Genomic DNA, 26,118 nt, shown 5'->3' with positions numbered 1-26,118 from the left:
TCCTCGGGAGGGGACCTGGGAGAAGGAAGCACTAACCATGGGGATTTGTGTTCCACAGTCCTCTCAAGGACAGAATAAATTAATAAATAAATACCACCTTCGAAACTCTATGGGGATACTCAGGCTGCTGCTTTTCTTCTGGCAAATTCTGTGATGGATCCAGGGGCTCATGATTACAGCTGAGAAAATTTAGGTACAATAAAGCATGTTATGCCCTCTTCTACGGCAGTGTTTTCCCCCAAGGTAGATAGTAGTGCACTTTATAGAATATGCTTGCACAAGTATTTCCTTCACCTGGAGAAAAAGACCATGGAAATTTCTTTACCTGTGCTAGAGATGAAAAGTCAACCTCATAGTTACTTTAAATATTTAGTCCCAGAGCACTGGTTTATGGCTTTGTGAATCCAGTAAAGGACGATTTTGCTATATTGATATTTTTATTCATGGGTTAAGAACTGAAGAAACTGTCCCTATGTATTTTTTTTTAGTTAAATAAAATCATGATTTAAAGATGCCAGTCAAGCAATTCCTATGTAAGGAAATAGCTCATATTATTCCACACCTTGTATTATGAAGAATCAGAGAAAGTAGGCTCCAGACCCAGATGGGCTGTTATGGCTTGTGCCCAGATGTCCCCCCAAAGCCTCATGTGCTCACTGGTGGCAATTTTCAGAGCCTATTTTTCAGATATGAAAATTGAAATTCATACACATCACTCAGGCTTCTCTCAACAAAATCTTCTTTGTTTTCCTTTATAACACAGCAAATGTAACTCAATACATTTCAAGCTATCAAAATGTATGATTATTGCAGAACACTTCAAAAACAAGAAAAATGATAAGATGTCCTGCAATCATAAAGGACCATGAAGCAGCAAGTATATTTCTTACTCTGCTTATCTGCATGCTTTTCAGTTGTTAAAATCATGCTTTGTAAACATTATATCCTGCACTTTAGATTTAATGTTACACTAAAAGTATTTCCACATTACTGTTTTTAAAGAACCTGGACACAAAAGCACAGATAAAGCCACTTGAGTGACTCTGTGAACACTGAAACTTCAAAATGCTTTGTGTCTGATCCATGAGATCTTATTCAGATTGAGTTCACAAGTTCAATGTTTTGTAAATTGCTTCTTAATAGCAATATTAAGTGACTAATTATTAAAGAGCTATCAATAGCAATTTAGTAATTGAACTTTATGTTCCACTATATAGGTCTACTGGATAATCCTATTAGAATCAAGAATTTTTTTTGAAGAAACTTAAAATATGTAGGCAAAAGAAAAATATGTAGGGAAATAGAATACAGGTGTTTAAACACTAACAACCTCACTCATGAGAATCATATTGGCTAAAATAGTACATATCACAGGGTAGGTTTACATGGTATGTATGTGCATACATACTAGCGATACTGCTAATATCTGATAAACTAAGGTATTTTCCCCTTAAATCCATCCTATAATACTAATCAAACATATTTGGAGGACTGCATAAGCTGTGAAAAATACATGAAATCGCTACTTAAAGAAAGAAAAACTTAGATGAGTTTTCCTCTTTCCATCTGATTCTTATTACCCATAGTTTAGTCTCATAAGTACCAACATTTATGCTTAACAACATCAATGTTCAGAGCATGGGCATTATATCACTTTCTTTTTTATCAAAAAAATCTCAACTCTAACTTTAACTTATATTTGACTCCAGCAAATACTGGGGCGTGTGGTACCAGTCAGCAAGGGTGTGCATGAAAGGAATTGGGCATCTGTGCTCCCTCTTGCCCAGTTGGCTGATAAATTCTTTTGTTGGTCAAACATCAGAAATTCTTTCATCCTCCTGAGAAAAGCAAAGACCTATGTTGGGAATTGTCAATGCGGACTTTATGGATAAACTCAATGGCAAAATTTCAGCAACTCGAATTGATGGACACCTTCCGGCCTGTGTCTCCCATGAACTATGAAAGCTGTCTCTGCCCACAGAGATCTGAGTTGGGCAGGGCTCAGCTGCTGTCAGCCAGGCGACTGCCGTGAGCAGGCAGCCACCACTCAAGAAGACCTTGGTGTCTCCGCCATCTCTTCCTGGATTAAGAAATTTTGGCAGCTGATCTAACTAGTGAGAGCATCGCCACCCCATAAAGATCCCAATGCCTCCGTCACCTTTACCTGGTGCAGGGTGGCAGGAGCACAGTAGAGGGATGAGTGGAGAGAGGACAGAAGCCAATGTGCAAGCGTGCGCCCTTCAGGCCCGGTCAGTGGAGTCCACCCCCTAGACCAACCAACGGCCCTGGAAAGCAATGTCCACTCTCTGGCTTATGAGGCTGCTTCTCTCCCACACACGCACACATGCACAGGTGCACATATACACATAAGCAAGTGTATACCCATGAACACACATGCAACATGCACATACACATGCACACACATGTGCTCACTTGCGCACACATTCACATATGCACATGTTCATACATGCACACATGTACACATACACATGCACAAACACCCATTTCACCTTACACCAGGGAAACTGGTGACTAGATCTAGGTTAACTGATAAGATACTATTCTATGAAAAACACAAAAATAGCTACTCGGGAGACTGAGCAGAGGATTACAAGTGAAAGCCCACTTTGGGCAATTTAGAAGACTCAAAATAAAATAAAAAAGGGCCAGGGATGTAGCTCAGCACTGAAGCATTTGCCAGGCATGCATGAGGCCCTAGGTTCCATCCTCAGTGCCACAAAAGATGTTTCTGAACACAAGTAGAGTTAGAAACCAAACATTAGCTTTTAAAAGACTGGGCAACTAGAGGCGTGTGTACCCATGCAAAGCTCAGAGGCATGTGAGCTTACCAAGAATAATTCTCCTTGGCGAAAGGTCTGGGCTTCTGGGAGGAGTCCGAGCTAAATGTGACCAGCTCTCTATGAAATCTGGAGGTAGCGTGGTTAGTCTGTTGCTTGATAAATCCAAGTAGGCGAGGTTCTTCAGATACCGGCCTGCCTCATTTGGCACACTGGTTATCCTGTTATTGTGCAAGTCCAGGGTCTTCAGACGGGGCATGTCCGACAGAGAGGCCCAAGGGAAGGTGGCCAGAGAGTTCCCATCCAAGCGCAACTCGTGCAGCTCCTTCAGGTTGTAGAAGCTGCTGGGCTCCACACTGGCCACCGAGTTGTACGGGAGCCAGAGGTAGCGGAGCTCCACCAGGTAGTAGAAGGCCTCGGCGGGGACGCTGTGGATGACGGTCTTCTCGATGCGGAGCTTTGCGGTGTCCACGGGGATGTTGGCGGGGACTTCGTTCATGTCCAGATCATTACACAGCACGGACCTAGCGTCACAAAAACAACACAAAGAGACGCACTTTCAGGACCCATCTGGAAAAAATAATCCTCAATGGAAACATGTAGCCACTTTTCATTCCCTCCTTGTCACAAAATATTTGTGACTTGGCTGACTTGGCCATTAATAAAGCCTCACCATCGTCATCGTCATCGTCACCATCGTCTTCATTATCCTGACAGCAGCAAGCAGTATGTTGAGCCACGTGAAATGGCCATAATTGTTATACAACAAAAAAAGTACAAACACCTGCGGCTTCATGGGGTTCAACCTGGCACATCGGGAGCTCTTTCCAGGTCAGTCCTGGGCAGTACAGGTCATGTCCATCCCTGTTTAATCACCACACCCGCCCAGGCGGCAGACACTGGGGAATAGGTAAAGGCACAGCTCTACACTCAGGCTAATCCTGATTCAGATCTGAGCTTTGCCACCTCCTCTGCCAAGGGAAAGCCACTTTACCAGACCACAGCCACATTCCCCATGTGGCACTCTATTAATTAAGATGGTTGGTGTAAAATGTACCTACCTAGCACACCGTGAGCAGCCTGTAGGTGTTTGCTGCTACTCTCAACAATCTTATTTTGCATCTAAATGAACGCATTACCCATTACCACATAGGTCTCCCTGCTAATGAGGACAGAGCTCCCTTTCAGCCCCAATGTTACCCAGCTCTGAAGGGCAGCTATCTGGAAATGGCCCAGCAAGAATCATGTGTTAGAATCAGAAAGGGATCCTTTTTAAGAAAATCACTATATTGGGAAAAAAGCAATCATTCATACTAAATGTTTAAAGTCTAGCTCTGCTTTACAGCATGAGCTGTGCATTGTTTTCCACCTAAGAAATTAGCCAGAAATTGAATTCCTTCTACCACTCGCTAACTTAAATGACCTAGTGTGACCTTGTTTGTTGGCACAGTGAAACACGTGCAGAAAAACAAGCCTGTCCCCCATGTGGGTTTATAGTGTAAAGAATCTGAGAATTTACATTCATTTTAGCCTGGAAAAAAAGTCCTATTTATTTTCCATAATATACTCATCTATGTTCCTAAAAATGATCAAAAAAAAAGTTTTGCAAAATGCACCAGCGTCACAACACCCTACGCATTTAGCAAATAATAACAATTAAACAATAAAACAGTCCTTCAGTGAAAATGCATCACATTAAATCATGCTGTTTCTAAAGCCAGGGGTAAGCAGCACATGCCCTCACTAGCATCACCTTCCTCTGACGTTATAAGAAAACAGTGCAGAAATGCTCTGAAGATCCCTTTCAGTCTTCATCGCTGTTTTATATTGCAAATGTCAGTGCTACTTTACATCAGGACAACAGCAGCTTCACTCATAAGTAGGCATCTCAGTGTGCTACAGTAGAAGAGGCCAGCATGAGAAGCTAAAAGACGGCCTCTTTATTACAATTAGTCCACCTTTGCAGTGCATAATGTTTATGCTCCTCGTGTAGAGTTGTAGATGTACGGAGCTCATCTTAGCTCCTTTGTTCTTCTCCTCTCCCCGCGTCTTTCCTCTCCCTCCATCTCTTGGTCCCTGTCCTAGTGAGAAGGCTCTGTCTCCCTGCTTCCTGTTTGTCCTTGATGGATCTTTTGGTTTCTCACAGAAGAGAAACCTTGTGACATTTCAGCTTGTGGGCTTGGAGCTGGGATGTCGTGCTCTCCAGGGGCCCTCTGCCATGTGAACACCACATTTTGTGTGTCCGTTCATCTGTTGGAGGATGGATTGTCCACTCGGTCACCACAGCAGTGCACCTCTGTGGCCACTGACAAATCACTTCCTCTCTGTGCAGTCTTCTCTCTTCCTCTGTGAAAGGGAAGGGGTAGACTAGAGCATTTCTAGCACTCCTGGCAGGTGCGATAGTCTGATGTTTGTAGAAGCAGCCAGGAAGGAGCCACCGTGGCGAAGGAAGGCTTTCTGACATCTCTCGCAACAGTAACCTTGCCTGGTCCTTCACCGCGGCAGATTTCTGGGCAAAAAGGGCTTTATCTTGTTCGTTTCTTTTACTATCATTATCCACCCAGGTGAATACCTCAAAAAGATTCCAAAAATGGTTGAGCAAAGCTTATAAACAGCCAAACAAAAGACTCATTTTGTGGCTGATTACGATTATGATTGTTATCATTACCACTGGCAGAGCTGGGGCTCAGACCCAGAGCGTCACAACGGCCAGGCAGGTGCAGTCCCGCTGCGTACTCCCCTGCCCTGATTATTATTGTTTGCTTTTACTTGAGTCACAAATAATCTGATTTTCTTGCTAAAAAGTACTCTAGAAAACAAATAAAGGTCTACATGTTTAGTTAATAAGAGTTCTGCTTTGCATTCAAATTATACCTAAAGGGAGAAACACATTAAAACAGTGAACAGGTAGATGCCAAAGCAACCCTCTGATAAAAAACACTATAAATCCCTGCAATGTCGTCAGCCAGCTGTGTGTATCACACATCTTTGCTTTGTGGATTCCACTACTTAAAATGAAAAATTCTGCATGAGGATCTCTCTCCCTTCTCTCTTGTAATCTTCCTCCCTCCTGTCCTATGGTGGTCAGCGGTGATTCTCCAAGGAGACGGAATCCCCGGCAGTAAACAATGTGGACACCTTCAGCTGTGCTTTCCAAAATCCACTTCCATGCTGGCCACACGGTAGAGTGGCCAGGCCTCCCAACAGGGACATCTGTGTCAGCGTGAGGAATACTTTTGTAACACAGAGTGTTTGGGAATTTCAAATAATTCGCAAGTCTTTTGAGAGGTAAATTGCTCAGAATGAAAATGATAAATGGACATTTATGGCCAACCACTATTAACACAATTAAACTAAGTGTATGTAAATGCAACCTCTGGACTCTGATAGTCAAGCAGCTTGCTTTTAAAATCAGACTGACTCAAGTGGGCACTTTAGTAGCAAGAGAAGGCCGTACCTTGATCCTGAGCCGTCGTCCCTGCCATGATAATCACAGGTACACTGAGAAGGACACGAAGAACTCACTCCCTGCAAAAAGCCAAGCGCAATGTACAGGCATGCAAGGAAGCACATGGCTCCTTCCAGAGGTTACTGCACGAATGGTAAAAGCCAACTCCTAAGCATTCAGAAAACAGTGCGCCAGGAACACAGGCAGTCCTCGAGGGACAGCAGATTACCCGGGATTAGCTGGGAGCCACAGGTACTTAACCTTCAAGTGTCTGTTCCGGGGATCAATCGACCCAGCCTCTGAGAATGGTTTGGCAAGAAACACGTTCTCAGGAAGTGAAAAATCAGACTCATCAGGGCAACTTCAATAGCTGTCCATATCTAGATTTGCAAAGAGATACCTACTAAGGCACTTTTCTGTGGATGCATCTGTCACCACACTTTAAAAATACATTTAATGTGGAAAAGAGTTCAGGGTCTTAGGTGGGAGCTAGGGAATTTGGTAGTTTATTTACATTGCATTAATGCTTTTATTGCATTTGCTTTTATCAACATGTGTTGTGTCATTCAGTTTTAAAAGATTTAGTTTTAAAGATAGAAACACGTGACACTAAATTGAACTACAGTAGACTTATCAGTGTTGCCCTACACTAGCCATCTCCAAAAGTAAGCTGAATCAAGTCCAGGTTACGGGGGGTTTTTTTAGGAAGAAGACAAAGCCTTCCTTCCATGCTAGGACAGCAGCTCCAGTGGGAAAGTCTTCCAGGGCCACCTGTCCTGTGTCTGAGCTCATCTAGCACGTGTGTTGTTAATGTAAGCAATTGCCTCTGCTCGAGAATGTATTTTTACTCCACACTAGTTTCCCAAGTTTGAGGCACCATATCTGAAGGCCCAGAAATATTAGGTTCTTTTTTTATTTTTTATTTTTTAAATATTAGGTTCTAATGGGAAATAAAAATTTAATTATTATAAAGTAACCTCCACACACATAAGTCAAAGAACCTCAGGGACAAGTAAGGTCTTAATCTTCTTATTACACACTTCTACGCATCATCTTTAAACAAAAAACATTGAGAAAAAAATCAGTTTTACAAAAATAAACAATATTATGAGAAATGCTACTGTAAACTAACAATTCATATACAAACTAAAGAATCTGAAAAACATCCAATTAAAATAAAGAACTCCAGCTTTTCAGATTCTAGACAATTCATTTGTTCAGCAGACATTTACTGAATACTTACACCATGCTAAGACTCTAAATAAAGGGGAGCAAAGATGAGTGAGACGGGGTCACTACACATAATGACCGCACAATACAAAGACGCACAGCGTAAACTGGGTATGGTAGCTCATACCTCTCACTCCTGAGGCTGGGGCAGGATTGCAAGTTTAAATGCAGACAAGGAAAGTCAAAGAATTTTGCAAGATGGACCAAAATAAAAAATGGGCTGTGGTTGTAGTGGAAAGTCCACAGTACTGTAGGAGAGAGAGAGAGGTGGCAGGCAGGAAGGTAGGGGAGAGAGCAAGGATTGGGGAGGAGAAAGGTGGAAGAGAAAGGGGCGCAAGGGTGCATCACCCCAGCCTGTGGGCATCAGGGAAGGCTGCCTGCAGGGTGCGCTCCAGTAGCTGCCTGTTGTAGGATGCACATTAGTTACTTACGGTATTAAGGACAGAGCATGAATAAAGGGAGGCAAGCGAGAAACAGAACGTTCTTCCCAAAGCACCATACTTCCTGCAAACCTGGCCTAAGATTCTGAAGCAGAAAGTTTAAGGGGGGTTGGTATAATGCTGGAGTGGTGAGGACAAGGGGATTGAGGTTACAGTCCTGAGCTGTCATGGTGTGTATGCAGTTGTCCCCCGAATCCTCCCACGCTCACAGTGTGGCTGCAGGAATGGCCAGGTCACAGAGGCTGATGCTCACGACTGGATTCATTCACTGATGCATTTGGAGCTGAATGTGATGTGAGGAGCTGATGCCTGGTCAGAGGAGGTGTCACTGTAGATGCGGCCTGGAAGGGTCTATGTCTTAGTTACTTTTTCATTGCTGGTACAAAAACCCCCAAGTTAAGGAGAAGAGGTTTATTTGGGTCCACAGCTACAGAGGTTTCAGTCCGTAGTTGGCTGGCTCCAAGGCAGGGCGACATGGCGAAGGGGCCTGGCAGGCGGGAGGCAGAGAGACTTCCTTCCTTTCCCTTTGTATTCCGTCCAGGCTGCAAGCCGATTGGCTGGTGTCACTTCCCACCCAGCATGGGTCTTCCCTCTTCAGTGATTCCATTGCCCCCAGACAGAACTATGCTAAGTCACTAAGTGGACTAATCTAGTGTCACATACCTATGATGCAGTTCACACCTCCACGATCTAGTTACTCCCAAGGCCTTGTCTATGAGTATGTGAGGCTCTGTGGGGACTTCTAGATGTGAGCCATCCTGCCTCCGAGCCAGCCAACGATGGACTGAAAACTCTACCAACTATAAGCCAGTCCACCCTGCCTGGTGACTCTCTTCTTTTGAGTCATAGGTATCAGATATTATGCCCCAGCGATGAAAAAAACAAAAAAGACTCAACCCATTAGGCAACAGAAGCAATAATGTTTCAGCCCAGGGGTCTAGTCAGCACATCAGGTCATCTTGTCAGGTAACAGGTTTGGCAGCTGTGTGAGATGGAGCAAGGAAGTTCTCATGTTTGTATCCAATAACTTTAGTCTGGAGTTTCCCAAAGGAAAAGGTAGCTAAACTAAAATTCTCCCCATTCATCTCCATGGAAGCAGCTTAAAACATCAGCTATACAATTTAAACAATCGTATACTGTGCTATATCTAACAGTCATAGAAATTTACACATATGATGACTCTATAAATTTATTTGACATTCAGCAAGTATTTATTGAATGCTTACTATATGCCAGACAGAAGATGCTACTTAGAAGTATTAACTATGTGATATATTGACCATGTGCTAAGGTTACATGAGAAGACAAATATACAAAAACTCCTGCTCTGATTAAACTTAATTTTAGTGTTAAATATATGGAAATACACATACAGAAAAATGGAGTTAAATTAGAGAATACATAATGAAGCTCAAAGAGATCATATATTTATATAAAATAGATATGTGCATTGACATGATTTAAAAACAATAATGTTTAATGTTCATTTGATTTTTGGTAAACATTAGTTAATAATTAAGTCTAAATTTTAAATTTTTGAAATGCTAAAAATATTTTTTATTCTAGCTGAGAACATCTGACAAATTTATGGGAGATTATTATGAATTCATTCTAAGATTAAAACAGGGGCTGTTTCTAGATTAACGGAGACCTCAGAAAAGTTACAGATCATCAACACAGTGCAATGTGTGCCATATTAAAAACAAGAAGAGGGACCTTAGTCACGTGCCCAGATTCACCAAAGGCACTGAGCGATAAATTTACATATAAGGAGACAACGAGCAGGACAGACAGCCAGAACACCGACACAAGACCTATGAATGGCACAGATGCACTCACAGTTTAATAGGACAGTAATCTACCTCTACACTCAACCTAAATAGGCCCATATTTAAAATAAGGTTGAGGTACTGGAATTAACACTGCACAAATACAACGTTTTGATGGTGTGTGCTTTGCTCTGATTTCAGATTCTCCCAGACGCCAAGGGGCTTTGAGATGCATCCATTGGTAGAATGCTCGCCACAGGCACTGCTTGGTGGGTCTGACATTGGAACATGGCAAACATTGCTCTCCGAAACCTACAACAAAGTAAAAAGTCTAATATTATCCTATAATGGCACAGAACCATGAAAGCCTTTACAAATGTAACAACCTGTCAACTGACACTTCCAAATAAATTTTGCCTCCACTTTTAACATGTTTCTAAGAACAACTATGAATGCATATTCATTGAAGACCAATTTTGCACCAACGATTGTCAGTTCTTGAGACATTTAATAGAATCAATAAGATGTAGGTTAGAATGGCACCCCAAATGTCAAGTGCAATGAGCTCTTTATCTGAACTAAAGATGCGGGTAGCATCCTCCCGACCTGAGCCAACATCCATTGATTGGCTCTGAGGGCTTGAAAATGCCTGACCTTCCCAAAGGGACTTCCAGCAGACTCTGGATTTCAAATGTGTTCTTTATTCTCCTTCTGGGATCTGTTTGGCCTTAGAATTGTTACGTTCATTCACATACCTGCATCTAACACATCCCACGCATGTACATAAATACACATTTAACACAAACAGTACTGGCATTCCAGGATCAAATTCTTGACCTCTGCTGAGTCTTCGTGGTCAAGGACCTACAGTACATTGGTCCATTTTCCGGCAGTGACAAGAGATGAAGTCATCTAAATGTCACTGAAGAGTTGGGAAAGGCACTTTGCTGAGAGTCCTACACAAGGTGACAAGGGCTTCTGTATGATTTGAATGATGCCCACTCCTGACCATCTTATGTTGGCACTGGATTATTCTCTTGCATTTAAAGGTCTTCTGTTTGGTAAATGTACAACTGTGCCACCTACTAAGACATCTCAGTGTCACCATGTCCACCCTCTGAATCACTTATTTGTTTGGAAAACACTATTCCATGGACTTGGAGTGGGGTAACCATTTGAACCAAACTGGTCAGCAGGGACTTTTCTGCCAGAGAACTGCCTGGGTGTTTGCTGGTAGAACTAGGTTCTTGGGTTACCCAAGCTCATCTCTGCCACCGTGTGGGAAGAGTTTGCACAAAACTGGAGCTCTGGGCATTTAATATCCTGGATACTGCTATGGTTGGCTGAGCCAAAGAACCTGACACCAGGTTGGAATGAATTTCTGTCACTTGCCGCTTTAAAATCTTAGAGCATCATGTTCTTAAGAGTATTCTCGTGTTATTTCTTTTAAAAAGCATTTTAGATATTACTTACTTTTTATTAGCAATAACATAAATACAGGGATTGTAGAAAGTGGAAGACTTTGCAAAGAGTGGGGCTATGATGGCCATCGAGGGGGAAATCCTCCTTGGGTCACCAAAAGAAGCCCATAAGCACACGATGGAGTAAGGGGACCATGCCACCAGAAACATCAGAATCATCACCACAGACATCTGGAAAAGAGACAGACATTTGCCGTGTGCAGCACCAAAAACATTTAAGTACTGAATATACCTCAGATAGCACAAAATTATCCAGATTGGAGTCTGAGGAAGTGCGTATTGTTTATGACATCACTACACTTTGTTTAGGTGCCTGAAGTCATCTAGGCTCCCAAGAGCCTGCCAGATGGGTATGGCAATCAATACATGCTTTTAAAAATGTTACACATATGTAGGAAAGTCTCTCTCTCTCTTTCTCTCTCTCTCTCTCTCTCTCTCTCTCTCTCTCTCTCTCTCTCTCTCTTCCTCTCTCACTCTCCATCTCTCCCCTCCCTCCCCATAGGTGATACTCTTAAAAACACTTTCTAAATTCAATCTAGAAGGAGAGTCCTATCTTGAGCCCAGTAAAGTCTACCACAGGCAATTTGAACTGAATATATTTTACATACAATGCAGATAATTTTGTAAAACAGCCCCTTTGCATGACGTTCAAATGGAGACATAATGATTTTTTACATGCCTCCTTTCTGACACTCCACTACAATGATAGAAAAGAAATATTTTTGGGGGGCTGAGGATTTAGCTCAGTGGCATAAGCGCCTGCCTTGCAAGCAGGTAGTTGTGAGTTTGATCCCCAGTACTGATAAAAAAAAAGAAAAAGACAAAAAAAACTTAAGAATAATATTTTTTTAAAAAAAACATAAACTCATAGAGAATCATAGATAGGAAATAACTTGTTTCTTAATGGAAATAATAGTGGCTAGACAAATGGCAAAGTATACTAGACATGAGAAGGATTCAAAAATACAAAAGAAAATGTTGAAAATAGCCAGCAGCAAGAGAACTCAGAACCACAGAAGCCTAAGAACTGAAGGTACCAGATAGCTCTGGACAGGGACAGGATGGGGTTGCATGTGGAACTTGCAGAGGGACAACTGGTTAAAATCTGCAAAAAGAGGCACATAGACCCCAGGCCCCTTCTGCAAGTCCCTGCTCCACTCAGAGACTGCCCCTCCCTCTCCCGGAAGAGTCAGAACCCCAGAGGCTCAGCCTCAAGACTAACGCAGGAACAGACACTCGGAAGGCAGAAGCTGAGCTCAGTCACTGCTTGTCCTGAAAAGTGGGGTGTCTTCTGCTGCCCCTGCCTGCACTTACAGGGACAGGCAAGACGGGCCTCCTAGGGGACTGCTCGGCCCAGGATAAAACACCTCGGATACAGTGAGAAACCCTCCAGAGGAAACAACCACATAATGAACACCTTTGGGCTGTCAACCGGCTTTTTAGAGCACCCCTCCTCAATGTGTGGGGACAGTTGTTTCCATCAGACCCTGAGGAGACACTGACAGGAGAGGAGAAACCGTGCAGGAACTTAGTGCATCCCCAGAACAAGCAGAGAACGGGGCAAAACTATAAACATACACATAATATTACAGAAGGAAAGATATGTGTCCATGGGACAAGAGGAAGCCATTAATAAGTATATAAACTTTTCATCTCTAAAGGTGGTTTTAGCCTAAGAGGAAAATGTTGGAGATGTAATATAAAGGCTGCCTGATATCATCAGGCTGAGGGACAGGGTCAGGACGAGGAGTTCTGTAAGTGCAGGATCAGATCTTATCTTCCACCAAAATTTTATATTTTGTTCACCATGAGTTTTACACAAATTTTAACTCCTCAAATTACTGTTTTAAACTAGTTTCTATTACTGAACGTTTTGGTGCTCACTTAAATTTGTATTTAGTGTAGCCCTTGTGGTCTTCACCCTCCACAGAGCACTGGATATGGTTACAGAAATCCTCCAGAAAACAAAACCAAAAAGAAACAAATACAAGGATGAACAAAGAGAGACAGTATAGGAGAGAAAAACAGAGGGAAAGCCAAAAAAATTAAATATCCCAGTAAAAGGATTTCCAGGTAGAGAGAATGGAGAGGACACAGGTAGGAATCACCAGAGAAACAACACCTCCCACAGGAGGAGGACCTGAGTCTCCACAGTGACCCTGTGAAGAGCGCACCCACCACCACGTGCTGAAGACTCCACCACGGCACGTGGGCATGAAAGTTAGCAGACAAGCCTGCAGAAGATCACTGAAGCTTCCAGAAAGAACTCCCGGATCACTACAAAGTATCAGTCACCAGACGCTAAGACCTTGGAAGTAAGAGACAGCAATTCCTTCAAAAATGCCTTCAAATGCTCTTCTGTTCACTGGAATTCTAGACCAGACAGACAATCGGCCAAACACAATAGCAGAATTCAGACATTTTCAGTTACGCAAAGCTTTAAAAATTTTCTACCCTTTGGAACATCCGGAACCTGGTGGAGAATATATTCCACCAAATCAGAGGAAATAAACTAAAACAAGGAAGATAAGCAAGCAGACAGAGGCAACGTGACTCTGCAAAGGAGCACAGGGATTCACAACTGTGCTGAAGGGAGTGGCAGGGAAGGCCGCAGCCACTCCGGGGCAGCTGGGAAGGACGCTCCAGGAGGACAAGGCGTCTCATCTCTGACCCGCTGAGCATCGGGAGAAAGGGAGAAGGCCTCTTATCTAGTCAAATGCTGTTAACCTGCTTACTGTCAGGATGGAGAGAAAGTGTAAGGCAGCTTGGTAGCGTGAAAGAGCTGAATCTTCATTGTTCATAGCAGAAAGTCCAGCAATGCTAAAACCCAGAACTACCCAAGCAGTAGATAAACATGTACCATAATTGGAAATATGGAGGCAAATGCCAGGGCAAAGGGCTTGTGAGTGAACACGGGGGTGGACAACAGGAGGCTGGGGCAAAGCCGCGGGACTCTCAGCTAGGCACTGATCTGAAAACTTAATTATGCAAAACCTTTCAAAGATCTGGGCTCCCACCTTTGTGACATCCACCTGGTCTGACCAGTCTCCGCTGAGATTAGGGGGGCGGTCACCAGCCACGTGGCGTCTGATGGCCCGAGTGATGTGCAGATAGCAGTAAAACATCACTGCCAAGGGCACGATGAAATTTATTGCGATAACCGTCATCGTATAAGACACAAAAGCTCTGAAATAAGGATAGGCAAACATGACTACTCATTCAACGTCCTAAGTGGGGGGAGGAAAAAGGAGAGATGGTTATTACAAATAACACTGATAATTTTTATTTATATGTTAGAAATTCTATTTGGCTTTTAGCTCATTTAGATCAAGAGTGGGTTAACCATGGCCAGTGGACCTGCTCCAACCTGCCAGCTGTCTCACTGTCAAACACAGCCATGCACACTCGTTTGCACGCTGTCTGGGCCGCTTCCACAGTGAGATGGCAGAGCTGGAATTCTCATTCCCCTTCATGAACTAAATTGTCCTCACTTTCCTGGAAAATACAGATCACTGTCTTGTAGGTGGCTTTTTGCAGTGACTGCTTTTTTGCTGTATGGCCATCAGAGTGGCCCAGGCCTTCACTGAGCTGCCTGCTCTCTACTAACCTTTTCCTATTTATGACCCTGACTCTGAGAAGCGCAGGTTTTAGAGGGGTGATTGACATCCCCATTGCTGCCTTGGAGAGGACAGACAAGGCAGGCAGGGCAGAGTAAGAGGGGCAGAGGGAGCTGGGTGACACTGCCTTGCAAACAAGCATGATTTCTACTTTGTACTTGCTTGGGTCACATTAGGACCAGGGAAGCACTTTGCCAAATTCTATGAGACACAGAATCTGAGCTTAAATGTGGAGCTGGGGAAAAGCGTACAGTATAAAGTGTGAACATGCACCATACACATCGTTTTTCCGCCAATTTATGGTACAGGTAGCCCCTGTAGGATCCGGGGCATAACTAGCCCATCCTATGATGGGCATCAAAGCCCAAAACAGGCCATTGATCCAGGCCCCCAGAATCATGCCGACATAACTGTGGGAGGTCATTCTTCTTCCTGTGAACAAGAATATGGAATATTAGCATGATGAGAAAGGGAGGCACTCTCTGTTTTCGTTGATGATTCAAAGCTGTTACCAAGTACATTCTTTACAGAATACTTTAGTTCCTTCAGAACTTATGTACATGAATTTATTTTCTGGAAACATAAATGATATTTGAGCTGAAATGTGAACGATAAACAGGACCGGCCAGAGGATAAGCCAGGAGAGTAGTTTTCCAGGCCACAGAAAACAGCATTTGCAATGGCTTCGGAGAGGAAAAGGGTGTGGCCAGAGAGAGAGTGGTCCTAGTCAAAGCTGGACAGGTAGCTGGGGCCAGATCACGTAGGGCCTTGTGGGCTGTCATGTACAATTCGATTTTATTTAAAGTATGACAGGAACCCAACGAAACTTGTGAATAAGCATTGCCAAAAAAATAAGACTGACCCTGATCACAAACCGTATGTTTGTATTTTGAAGCAAATGTCTGTGGAGTGCCGTTAGGCAATAAATAGCTTCACTGAGAGAATCGAGAGAAGAGCCGTACCTATGTCAGGACGGCAGATGGTCAGATAGCGATCCACGGCCACCACCGTGAGCAGCCCAATGCTCGCCATCCCAAAGAAGATGTTCAACCCGGCATAAACCTGAAAGTCAAAGTGAGAAGAACCTGCAGTTCCAAAGGCCCTCTCCAAAACATTTAAACTGTTGTCTCGTTGTTAGAATATACTTCAAACATATTCAAGTTTTTACGTTACTATTTAAAAATACATCTTCCGTTGTCAAATTTGTAACTGGTTTAATAAAAACATGTATGGAAAGTTTTCAGATTTTATTAATTAAATTTAAAAAATTTTAAGACTTAAGGCAAAATTTGGATACCAACATATCCTACAAATAAAATACAAAATGAGCCATAAATTACATGCCTAAAATGCATATAACCAAAAAAGCTTATTACTCAAAAGAGATAGTTCAACGAGAGTAAAAGTTAAACTTAATAGAAAAACAGACAAGTGCTAAGTGGGCTATTCACATAGCCCATTTGAATGTTGATGATGTAAGATACACAACCATAGTAAATATTCAAAGAGATAAAAACTGTATCATTCCACACTTATAAAAATGATGAAAATTTAAAAGTCTGACCATACCAAGTGCTAGGGAAAATGTGGGGAGGCAGAAGTTCTCGTACTTGGAATAACCACTTTGGAGAACACCCTGGCAGAGCTAACTATATGGAAGACGAATGTTCCCTGCTGTTCACCCCACCCCCAGGCAACACCTCCAGAGAAATCCTCACATTGTGAGGCTCTCCATGCTGAGAATATTTACTGAAGCCTCATCCGTGAAAGAGAAAAGTCTCAGAACAAGTGCTCCATAACAGGAAAATGAAAAAGAATATGGGACTTTATTCAGACAATGAAATATGATATCAAAATAATTGACTTAAAGACACACCCATCCCATAGATAAATCTCAAAAATAGATTAACAGTGACAGGACACTGAAATGCCAGCAGTGATCCACTTGTACACAGTTTTCAACATTCAGATGATATCTGGCTTCTGCATATAAAATATGTGCTAAGAAAAGTGTTCACAGGAAGAAAGGGAATGTGATTGGCCATGACATTTTCTATGTTTTAAAAGAAAAACAACCTGAAGCACAGATTGAAAACCTCAAGTTTGACAAACCTGGTTGGTACGTAGACAGGCATTGAGTATTTTTTGTTACTCTGAGTTTATTTCTTATAATTTTATGGTCTATAAAAAATAGACTGTCATGTTTTTCTACTTGCCTCACATAAATTAATATGAATTCATTTCTTCATTACTAAAACTAATATTACTAAACTAAGAGTAACTATATTTACTAACAATTATAATGTACAATGTATAATGTCTAAGAAAAAATCAAAAGTATGATGTCCTAACTGTATTCCTCAGGTATGACATTGTTTGAAATGAAAGGAGGGTGTTTTTAAAATTTTTACATTACCTAAATTTTATTGGAAAATGCAGAACACCACACTTCTTTGTTAGTTGAATGCTGGTTGCTTGCATGTTCCTTTGAGCTGGGGAAATTTTGAAAACCTAATGATGACTGGTGATCTTATTTCTCTTCTTAAAGAATGCATCCTCAGTCACTCGTGAAGTACTCTATCATTCTATGATATCTTACTTGATGTGAATTCTTGGGATTTTAAAAGACACTTAAATTTACATCTCCTTGATCTACTTTATTGTGCTTTTTGATTCCAAAGCTCTCCAATACCTGACAACCTGCATATCCAAATTTCCAGCTTCCATGCAGATCCGAAGCAGCGGACATGGGGTAGCCGATGCTACTGACCCCTATGTCTGTCAGAGCCAGGTTCATGATAATTGCGTTCGTGGGGGTTCGAAGTTCCTTGTACTTAATGAAGATGCCCAGAACAATTATGTTGCTGAGAATACTTATCAGACCTGAGAACAGACAAAAATATCATGCACTTCATTTAATTGAATGCTTGAAAGTGGACTCACAATGAAATATTTAAGCTCCTTCATGGACATAGCAAATCCATTTTAGTTCACTTGCTTGAAGAGTTCCTGCTTCTCTTAAACCTGTTTGTAACATCTTTAAAGCTTTTGTGTGAGACAGAAACAAGAAAATTCAAACACAAAGAACCTGCTGGTTGCATAAGCCAACACTGGAGGCTGGTCTGCATGGTGTCACTATTGACCCCTCTGTCCCCGGCAATCACGTCATCCCCACTGATTTCCAGGATGCAGACATGACCGACCACGCCCTCACTTTGGATAGCTTAATCTCTTCCCCTCCTTTGCTGAAGCCTGCAGCTTTTGTTTCTCCTACAGTTTCCTTTCTCAAGCTTCACTTCTCACTCTGTCTTAACAGCCTTTTTGTTGCTCTTTTTAGCCCTGACATATGCCTCAGTTTCACAATTTATCTTCATTCAACTCACTGCCATACACATTTAGTAAGCACCTGCCATGTGTAAGATCATGTGCCTGTCCCAGTATTATACCATGTCCATGGTCAACCTGTCTAAATCTGAGTTCTTCATCTAACACATACCCTTAGATAAGACTTCTCACTTTATGATTTGACGGTCCAGGCAGAAAGTCCAGCCAGCCTTCTGGTCCACTGGGTGATAGGTATCACCCTACCCAGGTTTCCACACGGGGATCTGTCTCAGCCTTGCAGTTTAGAGCTTGGTTTTGCTCTAATCTCAAGGAGACTGATGTCTAAACTTATTAACCAGAATGTTAGTCTGTCTCATTTATGATGAGAAATACCATCTAGTGGACCAATGTGCATGGTAATCAGGTCAGCATCCCCTATGTGCTGCAAAGGATGCAGAAGTTTTCCACAAGCCAGATGTGAGCCATCCTAGGTCCTAATGGTCAGGGTGGGACAGGAGTAGATTTCAGCAGAGAGATTGGAAACCTTATCGTACTCTTAGCGACTAAAGAAAGGATGTGCACTGAGCAGGAACGAAGTTAGGCTTCCCAGGAAGAGAAGTGCAGAGGGAGGGGAGGTTTTCACACCCCAACACACAAACGCATCAGCTGACTAAAATCTTCTACTGCATCTTGGCACTGTGGTCAAAGCCTCCGCCCAGCATCCTACGGCATTCATCTTCCTGATCTCCATTCTCCTCCTCGTACCGCTGGCAGAATGAGCTCAGTGCAACACAGAATTAACCACAGATTGTCTTGAAACGTCTGCTCTCCCCACTGCTGTGGGACAAAAGCCCAGTGTGCCCCCCGGGGGGGCTGCTTGTCCCCATCTGCTGTCTCTGCTTGAGGCTCCACGCTTGCCAAACAAGCCCTGCATTCTAGTTATTCATCGAGCGCACTGGGCATCTTGACTCATGTTTTTCCCACTTGAAATTCTCTACTCCTTTCCTGAAAATGTCCAAAACCCAGCTCTCTGCCAAAGTTCAAGCCCAATTCAGCCCCAAAGTACTGGGTGCTCTCTTCCCTGCACACCCAGTACTTAGGTAAAAGACAGTGGATCTTATGGGATGCTGTGTTACTGAATTATTACACATTCCTCACCTTCTCATGTGGGTTTTAAGTTTTTGATTAATTCAGTATCCTTTGAGCAACACATATATAATTTACTTAATAAATGGACCATCCATAGAACTCTGAATTAAGCTTAATTGCTATTATTCTTCAGACACAGTTAACACACAATGATAGCAGATTTGATGCTCTTTGGTCTTATTTTAGGCTCTAATATTGTAGCCCGCGTACAAGAAATATTGATAAAAATGAAAAATTTTTTTTCAGGCTAGCAACAAGTCTGATGAGTTTAAAAGTCAAAGAACATAGAGTAGTAAACTGTCGCCTACCAAGTACACAACCTGAAGAGCAACAGAAGATAAAAGTTGGTGAGGGGGGTGGCGAGGAGGATATTGCATATCACAGGGATGTAGCACAACTTCAGCCCTTTATTCTCTGTGCAGCTCTCTTACATGTTCTGTGTTCCTAGATGTGGGCGTCTTCTGTCAGGAGACATGTCACAACAGTGAGGCCTGAGCTGCGCCTGTTCTCAGGCTGTCTGTCTGACTCCAGGCGGCTCTCACTGACGCACTCCTCTGCCTGAAACATTTCCCTCGGCCGGCAGCCCTGTGGCTTCGCTCAGTGCCAGCGTCTCCTTAATGTTATGGAACTGTTTTTCTTTAACTCTGTCTTATTAAATATGTGAACTGTCCAACTTCAGGCCCTAGATCCTGTCTTTTCTCAATAAGTACGTTTTCTGCATGATTTCTCTATATCCGAGATGGATGTCATAAAGCTCAAGAGCTCAAGTCCAGATTCTGATGGGGCCTCTCCCCCGGCCCCCAGCCTGTCTCGCAGGGCCTGGAGAGGTCCCAGCTAGGGGAACGGTCCCACCAGCTGCAGCCCCTTAAGTGCTCTAGCTCCCTCTTGGGGCCTCCTTGCATCTGAGCATGGGCTGCTCCTCCCAGCTCTTTAATGGACCTGCGGCCTTCAGTCCGAGGCCTCCTCTCCTCCCTCCTGGGCATCAAGGCGGCCTCTACCATGCGCTGCCCGTCTGTCTCCCCCTCTCATTTCACTGTGCAATTCATCCATAATAGATTCTTTCTTCCGATTTACCATAACCTTTTACTTCTGGGTCCTAGCTGAAAGATTAAAGAGCAAAGCAGAGGAAGATTGTGCCAGAAAAGGGAGAGGGGTCAGGAGTGGAGGGAAGGCGGAGGACACCATCAAGGCGCTGCCCTGCATTTATGGAGCTGTCGCAAGGAAACTCGAGTTCTGCGTCACTAAGACGTACTAATAACCGAATAAAATCGGTCAACAGTTGACCTGATCAGGCCCCTGGTACATGTAACAAGTGAAATAAATGTTTTCACTGCCTGCTTCTCAAAGTTTTGACTTGGATTTTGTTAAACTAGAAAAATCAGGGGATCTGAAGAACAGAACTGAGAATCGAAATGCCTCAGTTCAAATCCAGGAGCAGCCACTTAGTAGACGTGTGTGTTGGGCACGGTTAACAGAAATAGAATTAAAAAGTAACTCACTGAATTAGTGGAGGGATGAGTTATTGTGTAAGGATTTGGAGCAATGCTTGGTATACAACAGGAATTCACATAAGTTTAGTAGTGGCACAAGACTATTATGACTATGTCCATTATAGGGATGAGAACCAGATGGAACATTTTCTTGGGAAATTTCCTTTTCATGCTACTTTTGTAAATCCAACCAATTTTGGATAGCTTTCCTAGGTTATCTATAAAAAATTAGCTAAACCCAAAATATTATACACAAAGCATTTCCACATAAGTCTGAGGAGACTGTCATTTTTTCTAACAACAAAACAAGGAAAAAGAAAGAACATGTCCTGTAATTATCATACAAAAGTATTCAAATTAAATCATTAACATATTATTAAAATTAGCTAATGAAATTCACAATCTCTAGCAAAAGTAGTAACTCTGTGAACTACAAGGAAAAAGCATGATTATAAGGAAAAAAAGATTTGCTATACTTTTCACTCCACTTTTGAACGTTTGAAATTTTTCATAAAACTTACATAAAAATAATGAACCAAATGAGTTATTTCTAAAATTTGTTACTAACTATAAAGTTGGAAATAAACATAACTGCCTAGTATGTTATACCACAACTGCTAATATGTTGACAAAGACAAGAATTTCTACTGTCACCTCTTCTAACCCTTTTTGTCCACAAAGACTTTATCAGAAATACAGTCCAACTCGTGCTGCTTCATTAACGTGTGGTTGAGTCACTTTCACGACAGTCCTAAGTAGCTTATTCTAAAGAACAAAAGGCAAAGGAACTGGCTTGCAATTTCAAAGATGCTAAAAGGCAAAATCCAAAGCTCAACACTTTCTGGAAGGATCTGAAACGCTCTGCTCCTTTGGGAACTTCAACTTTCTTTCCAGAACGTTTCAGTTTTCAGCTAAATTCCACCATCCAAAAGAAAAACTGAAAGTTATGTATGAGAAAAGCAAACTGATAGAAAATACTTTTGCCATGGTAGGCTTTTTCGCCCAAAAGACTTAATCTGACAATCAATAACCAAAGTTATGGTTGGCTTTTTTTTTTTTAATTATTTTATAAAAAAGTTTCACAGCCCCACTTGAGTGCACTCAGCTTATTCACTGCAATCTCCGGAACAGTACCTACCATTAGCCAGGCTCGTTAATTCTCTCACACTCGCCTTTGCTCTGGAGTGCAGAGACAGAGGCTAATCCTCCTGATCTATCCCCTGAAAGAAGTGACTCTTTTTATGCTATGTATGTAACATCATTAGAATGTGATTTTTTTCAGCCTCCTGCTGAAAAACCCCAGCTTCCCTGACTGGTGCTAGGGTGACAGTCGTACCTGCCAGAATCAGGTAAGCCGCAACAATGTTGTGTTCCGTCTGCGAAAAGACCGAGCCATCTTCATTTTTAGAGTCTGAACTGTTACCTAAACTGTGCCTTAGCATTTTGAGGGGGAAGCATTGAGGCGGCCTTCATAAGCCTTCCTTAATTAGGACCCGTTTTGAGGACCAATCATTTCCACTCAGAGACCTCAAAGAAGGGCCTTTTCACTGAGGCCCTTCCTTAGATTTAACGGGGGCCCTCCCGGGGAAAGATGTTAATTCCCAGAACCAGGGAAAGCTTATTAGCAAAACAAAGGAACACTGAGCACCACAGTTCCCCCAGTTTGGGCCTCAGTCGTGTACACAGATTATCAAGCGCACACCCTGTTTCAATGCTAAACAAAGCCCCCAAACTGGTGCAGGCGCTGACCCAACTGATTTCTGCCTGAAGTTAAGAACCAGACTTAATTAAGTCTCTCTAACTACTTAGATTAAGGGCCCTGTTTTATGCTGATCCTATGAGCTTTTCCATTGCAGGTTCCTTAATCTTTTTCTTAACAATTTAAATGCCGGCAGAGTAGTATCTCCCCATACTTTCGCATCTCACTTGCTTATGCTTTTCATTGCTTACATAGATGTGTATTAACACAAACATTCATGCAAGAGGTTGAGGTTTTTACTAACGTCTGTGTATTTCACAGTATAGCACGGATATGCCGTGATCTACACCTCCGCCTGCCTCGTTTTATTTACCTACACCTTATAGGCACGTGAGCAATTAATTTACCTGATGATAGTACACATCAGCCCAGGGCCCACAGTCAGCCAATCACCCCGTAAGTACGCAGCATTCTAACGTTCTAGATTACCATGTGCTTACCTGAATAGTGGGTTACAACTAATATGCGCCCCCTTTGTTAGAATGTATCCTCACTACCCTTTTTCCATTTTTTAATGCTATTTGACATCATTAAAATGTGATTCTTCTCAAGCATCTTAAAACCTGTAAAACTTCACAGAAAAGCTTAGACACACCAAGTAGTGTAAGCACCTAACAACCACCGGAGGGCTGTATTTGTCCACTTACTGAGGTTGATTTTATAACGAAATGGTGTACGAGGAGCCCCAGATAACTTTTTGTCCTCAACTCATTATGAACCCCAGATGACACACTGACTGATCTGCTCCCAAATTCTAGAGCTGCAAGACTCCTATGTTTTGTTTTTTTTCAGGACTCAAATTTCCGAAAAGGAAAACTGGAGAGTCCCTGTTCTAGGGAAGTGAATCTCATCAGTATCCCACCACACAAAATATTCTCAGTAACTCAAAAGCAATGAATGCAGGAACTCTCTTTTAAAAGCCTACTGACTGTTGGGCTTTACATTTTTTTATTTTTCTTATTTAATATGCAAAACATAAAATCTAAAATTTTTAAATTTACTTTGGTTAATGTTCCCTTTTCTATATTATACATACTTATAGCAACCATTCTCAGCTTTCCAGAATTATTTCTACAAGAATTGAAAAAATAAAAAGAATTCCAAAAGATGAGGATTAGAGACACACATGTGGTACGTCAGAACACTTTTTCATTATGACACAGAAAAACTATTGGGATGAGAGGTTTACACATCCTAAGAAACAGGTCTAGATTTCTCACAATTCTTAAAATTTCATATCCTTTCTAAATCATTCCCATATCAATCTTTCTCTTACAATTCTTCCTAAAATTTTAGGAAAAATAGGAAATATAAATGTTTGTATTTCATTGAACTAGTTCCTTATCATAGCATCAAGTATATTTTAACAAAGTGTCGTGTTCTGTTTAAATGTCCCCCCAAAGCCTTTGTAGTCATGGAGGTGGCTGAATCTAGCATTTGTGATTGGTTTGTCGTCTAGTGCTGGGATTGGCCGGCAGTGTTGCACTCACCCAGAGGTGGGGAGTTGGCATGCAATATAATGAAGGGAAGGAGGAACGCCTTTCCCCTTCTTGCTTTTTTACCCTGTTCGCTCTTGTTGCTTTGGGCCACCATGGACAGTTGCCCTTCAGCCACACCATCCTGCCTTGGAGCCAGCTGAGTACGGACTGAAACCTCTACAGACAGTAAATTTAAATAAACCTTTTCTTTCCTAATTTTGGGCATTAGGTATTTTGTCTCAGCAACGAGAGAAAAGTAACCAAGACAGAAATTGGTACCACAAGTGGGATTGTTGCTCTGACTGTATCTGACACGTGTTCAGGAGCCTTTGGAAATGGTTTGTGGAAAGAGTTTGGAAAGGTTCAGAGATGTCACCTGAAAGAGTATTCCTGGAACAGCTTAGGCTGTTCTTCTGTGTAGGAGATTCTGGTCAAAGCTCAGGAGAACAGAAGGCTGACAGAAAGCCTGCTGATAAAGACCAGGCTCACGAGGATTCTGCTGGGAAGAAGGACTGCATTGGTTGTTGGATTTCACACGATGTGTGCTATGGCTTGGCAGAAAGTTTGTCTGCATTTTGCTCATGTCCAGAGACTTTACCTGAGATGGAAAGTAGTGTGGGTAGTGGATTAACTAATCTAGCAAAAGAAATTTTAAGGCAGTGGCATGGCTATGGTTGGGGCTTTTAGCCAGACTTATGTTGTGAATCAAAAGCGAAGAGCCCAGCAGGATGATTTAATACGCTGTTTGATTTAATATGCCAGAAAGGAAGCTCCAGTAAAGCTATAAACTGTAAAGACAGAGTTGAGATCTCAACTGCTGAGAAGGAACAGGAGAAAAAAAAAAAAAAGATGGCCTGTAGGCATCGTGGGAAGCAGCAGCATTTTGCAGCCTTAAAACTGCAAAACTGAAAGACTGCTTGGAGGAGAAAGCTGCAGAGCATGTTCCCAAATGGTGGCAGAGGCCACACCAGGTTCCAGAATGGCAGTGGTAAAGAGAATCTGTTCCTCACAATCAAGATCAGAGCGCCCAGTGATCCAGGCACTTGACCCCTACGCCAAGAGAGGGGAAATCCTGGCCACTTGGTCGCATTCCTGTGGTTGGCAGCAGACCTTGGTAGCATTCAGGTGGTTTTAAGAGCACGCAGAATGCATGAGCTCTGAGGTTTAGAAGGCTTCCACTCCAATTTCAGAGGGCCTGGGAGGCCAGGCAGTGTGTTGCTAAGAGTGCAGTGTGTGAAGCCGTGAGCGAGAAGCCAAAGGTGCAATAGAGAACCCAGCAGTTCGGAAAGGCGAGGAGTGTGCATCACCCCAGGAAAGCTGCAAGGACTGAGCAGAGTAGGCTAAGAGAGAAGCTGTGGGAGCCGAACACCCTGGAAGTGATGTGGGGGTGGAGTCACTCAAGCCCTCTGGAGCTCATACGCAGTTTGCTGCAGACGCTGGACATGCAACTCCAGCGCTTACTTCGTTTGCCCTGCTGGATTTTAGACTTCCTTGGTCTCATTCCTTCATATTCCCGTTTCTACTCCCCTATGCAATGGTAATGTTTGTCTTGTGCCATTGAATGCTGGCAGTGTTTGTTTTCGTTTGTATAGGAGGTTACAGCTAAGTTTGCCTTAGATCTCAAGGAGACTTGGGACTTGCAACTTTTTAGCAATGCCTAAAACCCTTAGCACTTTAGCAACACTTGGAGATGGACAAAATGTCTTTTACATACATAAAGGATGTGCATGAGTCTTTGGGCCAGAGACCAGAGGTGGAATGTTGTGGTTTGTTTAAATGTCCAACCCAAAGCCTCATGCAGTCATGGAGACGCTGAATCTAGTGTTTGTGATTGGTTTGTTTCCTACTACTGGGACTGACAGTGAGTGTTGCACCACATAGGGACAGGGAGCCAGCATAATGTAAGGGCTTTTCTCTTTTTACCCTTACTCTTGTGACTTTGGGCCACCATGAACAGGTGCCACTTCAGCCATGCCACCCTGCCTTGGAGCCAGCTGAGCATGGACTGAAACCTTCAAAAACTGTGAGCTAAATAAACCTTCCCTTCCCGGATTTTGGGTGTCAGGTATTATCTCAGCAATGAGAGAAAAGTAACCAAGACACCATGAATGTGGCCAGAAAGTTATTAAACTCAG

General features: G+C 42.6%; 2 protein-coding genes across 3 annotated transcripts in view; both read right to left on the bottom strand.

Annotated features, from left to right (window-relative positions):
- Positions 1-6,448, bottom strand: part of Lrit3 (leucine rich repeat, Ig-like and transmembrane domains 3) — a 36,237-nt gene extending 29,789 nt beyond the window's left edge. Inside the window, exons 1-2 of the mRNA XM_003467999.4 lie at positions 6,256-6,448; positions 2,850-3,322 (exon numbers count right to left, since the gene is read on the bottom strand). Of these exons, the coding sequence (XP_003468047.2) occupies positions 2,850-3,322; positions 6,256-6,371 (589 nt within the window). The 5' untranslated portion in view covers positions 6,372-6,448. The remainder of the gene's footprint in view (positions 1-2,849; positions 3,323-6,255) is intronic.
- Positions 6,449-9,091: 2,643 nt separating this feature from the next.
- On the bottom strand, positions 9,092-22,289 carry Rrh (retinal pigment epithelium-derived rhodopsin homolog). Of its 2 annotated transcripts, none has more exons than XM_063260626.1 (7): positions 22,083-22,289; positions 17,476-17,666; positions 15,746-15,845; positions 15,035-15,215; positions 14,184-14,352; positions 11,159-11,337; positions 9,092-9,997 (listed from the first exon to the last, which is right to left on the bottom strand). In XM_063260626.1, the coding sequence occupies exons 1-7, from the start codon at positions 22,186-22,188 to the stop codon at positions 9,883-9,885; spliced, it is 1,041 nt and encodes a 346-aa protein (XP_063116696.1). In that variant the 5' UTR covers positions 22,189-22,289; the 3' UTR covers positions 9,092-9,882. The 2 variants fall into 2 exon arrangements, with proteins under 2 accessions (XP_063116696.1, XP_003468046.1); XM_003467998.4 differs by having other exon boundaries at positions 15,062-15,215; positions 22,083-22,256.
- Between the last annotated feature and the right edge of the window lie 3,829 nt (positions 22,290-26,118).

The sequence above is a fragment of the Cavia porcellus genome, unplaced genomic scaffold, assembly GCF_034190915.1.
Source record: "Cavia porcellus strain 051 isolate PalLab524CR breed Dunkin Hartley unplaced genomic scaffold, mCavPor4.1 scaffold_14, whole genome shotgun sequence".
Lineage (NCBI taxonomy): Eukaryota > Metazoa > Chordata > Mammalia > Rodentia > Caviidae > Cavia > Cavia porcellus.
This window is presented reverse-complemented; position numbering and strand designations above follow the sequence as displayed.